The sequence below is a fragment of the Ornithodoros turicata genome, unplaced genomic scaffold, assembly GCF_037126465.1.
Source record: "Ornithodoros turicata isolate Travis unplaced genomic scaffold, ASM3712646v1 Chromosome15, whole genome shotgun sequence".
Classification (NCBI taxonomy): Eukaryota; Metazoa; Arthropoda; class Arachnida; order Ixodida; family Argasidae; genus Ornithodoros; species Ornithodoros turicata.
In genome coordinates, this window is record NW_026999318.1 from 1,779,574 (window position 1) to 1,785,053 (window position 5,480).

The window sequence follows — 5,480 nt, forward strand, 5'->3', positions numbered from 1 at the left end:
GTGACTACAAAGCTACTCTGCATTCGGCTCCGACCTGCCTGCCTGGAAATTTTCGCTGGTGAAGGGATTTACCTGCCTCGCAGATATCGCAGGATCTGGTGGGGTCGTTGGCTCAGCAGGTGCAGAAGTCGCAGGCGACGACGACGCATCGCCTGCACGCTCTCTGCTCCGGCTGTCTTCCGGACGTGGCGTACCTTGCAGCGCGGAGCTAGTGGAGGGTTCATCCAGCTGCGCAGGAGCAAATTTGTGATCCGGCACACGCAGTCGGTTGAAGGGAAAAATTCCTCTGGCCTCAAAGCTGCTTAAAGCATTAGCAGGGATCGCTACAGATGTCCATACCTGTCCCAAAATGTGACCAAACTTCAATTTTGTGAACACATCGTTTGGATGAAAGTGCACCCACTGGTTCAGAAGCTGCTGGTAGGTGTGCTTAAATGGCTTGAAAAAGCACGTCTCCAGTGGCTGCAGGGCATGCGTTGTGTGACTTGGGAGGCATAACATGGCGATGTCGTTTTCTATGCAGTAGTTCAGGGCGTCTATGTCCTTAGTGTGACTCATGTGGCCATCCAAGATCAAGAGAGTTCGGCCTTGAGGTCGGTAAGCCTGGAAGTGCTTCAGCCACTGCAAAAAAATCTCTTCGTTGCTGTATCCCGAGTCCCCATTTGGCATGCCTGCGTTGAACTCTGACAATAAACGTTTCCCCTTAAACACAACCATGGGAGGAATGTACGTTCCCGCCGCATTGCACCACAATGACAGTCACGTTTTCGCCCTTCTCATTCAGTGTTCTTGTGACCACTGTCTTCTCACGTTTTTTTGTGACCACCTTCGGCGGACGGTTGCTCATTGGACACCCTGTCTCATCCATGTTGTAGATAAGTTGGGGGTAACCTTGTAAGTTCATCTCTTCCAAAGCCTTTTCCAGGAGGTCGTAAAAGCCGTTCGCTCTTTCCCTTGTCAAACCAGCCGCCCTAACCCGTGACAATCCCTCAGCCTGACGAATTGAGAGATTCTTGTGCCGTTTGAGGAATCCTCGAAGCCAGTCTCGTCCAGCAGCACCAGGCTCTTGAAATGGATGATTCAAGTTAAGAGACACAGCAAGCTTGAACGCTGCAGTGCGAACATCTTTTGATGTCAGGGGAAATCCTCTTTCGGCCAGTTGGAGCAGCCTTGAGACGAGGTGGGTTTCTTGCTCTCGTGAAAAGACAGGAGGTCTTCCCTGATCCACAATTGTTACAAGAGGCGTCTCTTTTGAACGTTTAACGTATCTCTCAAGGGTTGCATTCTTAATGGAGAAAACACTAGCCGCCTCTCGGTAGGACATCCCGTTCTTTATGGCCGCTACTGCACTGGCGAGTTCATCATTACCGTAAGTACGTTCACGTACCCGTTTGTACTGTCGATGCATCTGAAAAGATTATAGGCAACATCTATTAAGTCAAAAACATGCACAGAAGGCAACAGCAAATTCTCCGTGACACCTAACGATAGACAGTGACGAGTGTATGAAAACAGCGACTGTCCTCAACTTTCCCCGCAGTGCCGGGCTTCAATTTAGTCTTTTGCTTGCGTCTACCACAATACTCAGACCCGAGTAATGCACAAGGAAACACAGGGCAGTGCCACAGCATCATGACGGTAAGGTCATATGTTACTAGTGCGGGAAGAGAACTGAGTAAGTTAGAAGTCAATGTTGGCGAAAGTTAGAAATGAGACAAAAAAGACCCCTCAAAGACAAAAAGACAAAAGACAAAAAGACAAAAAATTCATCAGCATTATCATTCTCGGAAATCGGTACATCCCCCATATGGTCAAATACTTAGCAACTGCGCCATTCTTGGTACTTAACACCACGGAGAGCAATCATCGGTTTGCACGCTCATGCATGTCTTCTGCTTTGACAAGTGTGGCAGATGACGTCCTCAACTCTTCACCAAAGAAAAAATTAAAATACTGCTGTACACTCCAGTGTGCCACATATATTTCTGAAGGTCTTGATCTTGCATGCCACTCTCTTGGAACTTTAGTGCATAGACTGAAATCTGATAGAACAACACTGACTGGGTGGCGCAATCTGCATAACGAACTGGGGATAATGCGCAGGGAAGCAAATTTTTGGCTTCAGAGGTGCATTGGGTACCTGGCATTCCTTTCTGAATTTCAGTCTGGAGGTATGCCACAAAGTTACTTTCCTTTCGTTAACAAAGTTACTGTTATTTCTGGAGCAAAGCTGAAACTGGCGACATCACGATAGAGCAGCAGTACTTCCAAGTCCGGATTTTCCAGTATTGAGCTGTTCCTCAAAATAAGAGTTATACTACGGATCTTGTTCCGACTTGTGTCTGTGGGAGTCTGCGGGATGGCACATAGGATGTGAGACAGAGAAAAAATATAGAGTGAGAGAGTGTTCTAGATGACAATACTTCCAGTTTATATAAACTATGCGCGGTGGCCATCCTGTACCACAGTAGTAAAACTTCTGTTCGGTAGACTGCATAGTGCTCCACAGTGCTCTTGTGCACTCCTGTACACTGCATAGACTATGCTGTGGTGTCCATCGCGAACGGGGCTCACACCAGTTGCAGGGCCTGGTGGTCGATATCGTGCTCGTCCCTTTCCTTGAAAGGAGGCGGATGACACTGGTTCCCGAACAGCCGAAGTTCCTCCTCATTCTTGAAAGAAAATCATGCTGCTGCACAGCCTTGCATATTTACACACAGCTGAAAGAGCAAAGTATTTTCCAAAGTCCATGGTGCTCGAACAACTCAGGGTAAGAGACATGAAATATGAGTTGGTTGATTACATGGTCAAGTCCATTATAGAGCTTTGATTAAAGCAGCAGTACCGCCCTACGAGGTATTGCTCGTGGACTTGAAGCATGTGATGTGAGCTATATTATGTAGGACATGTGTATGAAACGCTCACCACGACCAGCAGATATACTTTTCTTTTCATTAGCTGCTTTAATCTTCAAAAACTCTTTACTGTAGTGTCTTGAACTCGACACGCTCTGAAAGTGTTCACCCAGGAGGTTCGCTTGTACTTCCAAACTGTCACAGGGAAACCCATTAATTTGTAGAAGAGGGAAGTTACGATAGTAGTGAACAGGTTTCACTTGCAAGTGGTCCCAGTTACGGTCCTTCAGGTTGCTGCTGCTTGTCGAGCTTGAAATAAGGACTATACACGCAAAGAGTTGTGAAGGTACACTGTTTCTTTATTGTTTTTATTAATTATTGGTTTTCAATAAACTACGCTTTGCTGCCTTGCGGACGTCTTGGATTTTACCGCTTAAAATGGAGCCTATATTCGTAATTGTGTCTGCGACGTCACGTGACGCATCTTGCCCCAGTGTGCCTCTGTTTCTGTAGAAAGAAAATGGGGGGGGGGGACATGAGAGCTGCATGTACTATGCTAGTATGGTCATATCATGCATGGTTTTGGTACCTTCGCAAAATGAAAAGCTTACCAATAACGCGGTTGACTTTCGCCGGGGTTAATTCTTTCCTTGGCAATATGCCAGGGTTACATTTATCTCTTGGAGCTACTCTCCCCCCAAAACTCCTCTCACACAGCACTGCATTTCCCCAGAGTGCCTGGGCCATATCCTTGGCAACAAGGGTTAGTCTACTATTCTTTAAGACCCGTAGGGCAGCTGTCCCAGCAATAGTATATCCATTGTTGACGTGGTACTGCAATGATAAAAGAAGTTGATGCCACTTTTATATACCTTCATAACAGTATGCTGTGACTGACTAATACACATCAGATTAATATGTGTATACTTATCCACTTAACTGCGTAGATAGGTAAGATACCCACTCGACCATTCATCATTTCTGTGAATGGGGGTACACCAACTGTGGCGGACACGCCCCTCTCTGGATTGCCTTGTGTTTCACCTATAGTAAGCAGCGGGAAACTAAGTGGGAAACTATAAGCAATTTCTTGCCCTACATGCACATCGGAAGCACACCACTCATAATATTTAGCAGAGTTTCGAGCTTGGCAAGAAGGAACCATGGGACAACAAAAATACTAATCGGTCCTGTGTGCACTTACACAAAATAGCATACGTCGCCGCAATTGCTTACCATTTTTTAACACTTTGTCCTTGGCCCCCTTGTTTGCTGTGGGTGTTCTGCCACAAGGTGCTCCGGCATTTGATGTACTAGCCACGTCTATTGAGGAATAAGATAAGATAATTTCTGTATCAAAACAAAACACATTAAAAGAGACGTACACCCACCTCTCAGCAGGTTTTCAGCTGCTCCTCTTGCAGCTTGACTAGTTCCTGCTGAGGACGAACCTTCAAGTGCATCACTTGAAGTTATGGCAGCCGTGGTCCCTTGATCCAGCAACTCATGATTTGGCTGAGGCTGTGCTGACTGGTTGTCATCCAGATTTAAACAATTTAAACAGCGAGACATCATGCATGTGGCAGGTTGCTGTTGTTGCAAAAACGCAGCGTGCTAAGCTCCATAAATGGAGTCCACCTCATTTTGTAAGGCTCCAGTTGTGCTGTTTACATGTTGTCTTAATGACCAACTCAGATCTCTTTCTTTATATTATGCAAGCTGCCCACAATATATATATATATATATATTTATATTTCATCACCATCTAACTTAAGAAAACTTACCTTGTGTACATACATGTGTTACTCATGTAACTGAGTGCTCTGCTGCTCGGTCGACGAAGGACTGCAAGATAATTTACACGTTGTGGGATTCCGCCCCCTAGACCCCACTTGGGGTAGAACCCAACCAGTCTCCTACCGAAACCACCGCACCGAGAGACACAGACACAAAATCAATCAACACCTCCTTTACTGTCCTGCAGAATGTTAACTTACATTCTTCGGAAAAAGCGCTCTGCTCCCTTCACACAGCTGCCGTCCAGAACCAGGAAGCAAAAGAGACTTCCCAATCGCGCTCGCGCCTTATCAAGCCTCTCTGATAAGCGCGCTCAGCGCCCCTTCTTTGTCTTCCACAACGTATACAATCACGTCACTGAATAAATGACATAATGCATTGTTTGCAGGAACTTATTGGGCAAATTAATTTTTCGTGCATGAAACAAACTTGTACAAGAACTCGTACTTCACAAGCAGCTTAGAAGTAATTGCTGTAACGGTGCTATACTGTATCAGCCCAAAATTAGAGTATAAAGAATTGTTAACGTATGAACTATTAGAAGAATGACTGTACCAGCAGAGGTGCATGTTGGACACTGTGAAGCTTGGCTTCTCATATGTGACAGCTCGGTCACCATAGTGTGTACTGAAAGTGAAATACCGCAATATAAGTTCCCCCTTTTCTCCTACTCTGTAAAAGGTAAGGTTAGAATTATGTAAGCCCAGCATTCCAACGTACTTTCAGATAGTTTTGTTTCCATGCAACGCTGCAGTCTTCCATAATCGTCAGCCAGAGTGTCATAACGTCTTTTTCAGTAGCGTGTTTCCTCCTCAGCAGACTTCAGCT

At 45.7% G+C, this 5,480-nt stretch overlaps 1 protein-coding gene across 4 annotated transcripts; it reads right to left on the reverse strand.

Annotated features, from left to right (window-relative positions):
* Positions 1–3,193: 3,193 nt before the first annotated feature.
* LOC135372510 (uncharacterized) lies at positions 3,194–4,899 on the reverse strand. Of its 4 annotated transcripts, none has more exons than XM_064606116.1 (7): positions 4,853–4,899; positions 4,640–4,700; positions 4,247–4,385; positions 4,092–4,178; positions 3,796–3,899; positions 3,467–3,689; positions 3,194–3,362 (listed from the first exon to the last, which is right to left on the reverse strand). In XM_064606116.1, exons 2-7 carry the CDS (start codon positions 4,652–4,654, stop codon positions 3,301–3,303), a joined length of 630 nt encoding a protein of 209 aa, XP_064462186.1. In that variant the 5' UTR covers positions 4,655–4,700; positions 4,853–4,899; the 3' UTR covers positions 3,194–3,300. The 4 variants fall into 4 exon arrangements, with proteins under 4 accessions (XP_064462186.1, XP_064462185.1, XP_064462184.1 ...); XM_064606115.1 differs by having other exon boundaries at positions 4,640–4,771; positions 4,853–4,894; XM_064606114.1 differs by lacking the exons at positions 4,640–4,700; positions 4,853–4,899 and having other exon boundaries at positions 3,820–3,899; positions 4,247–4,619.
* Positions 4,900–5,480: the final 581 nt, after the last annotated feature.

What these genes read in the sequence shown, in the direction of transcription:
- LOC135372510 (XM_064606113.1), bottom strand. Translation starts at nt 4,430, where the DNA reads ATGATGTCTCGCTGTTTAAATTGTTTAAATCTGGATGACAACCAGTCA. An exon ending in AGCTGAAAACCTGCTGAGAG is followed by an intron (nt 4,179 to 4,246) that starts GTGGGTGTACGT and finishes ATTCCTCAATAG; the next exon opens with ACGTGGCTAGTACATCAAAT. An exon ending in GTATCTTACCTATCTACGCA is followed by an intron (nt 3,690 to 3,795) that starts GTTAAGTGGATA and finishes TTATCATTGCAG; the next exon opens with TACCACGTCAACAATGGATA.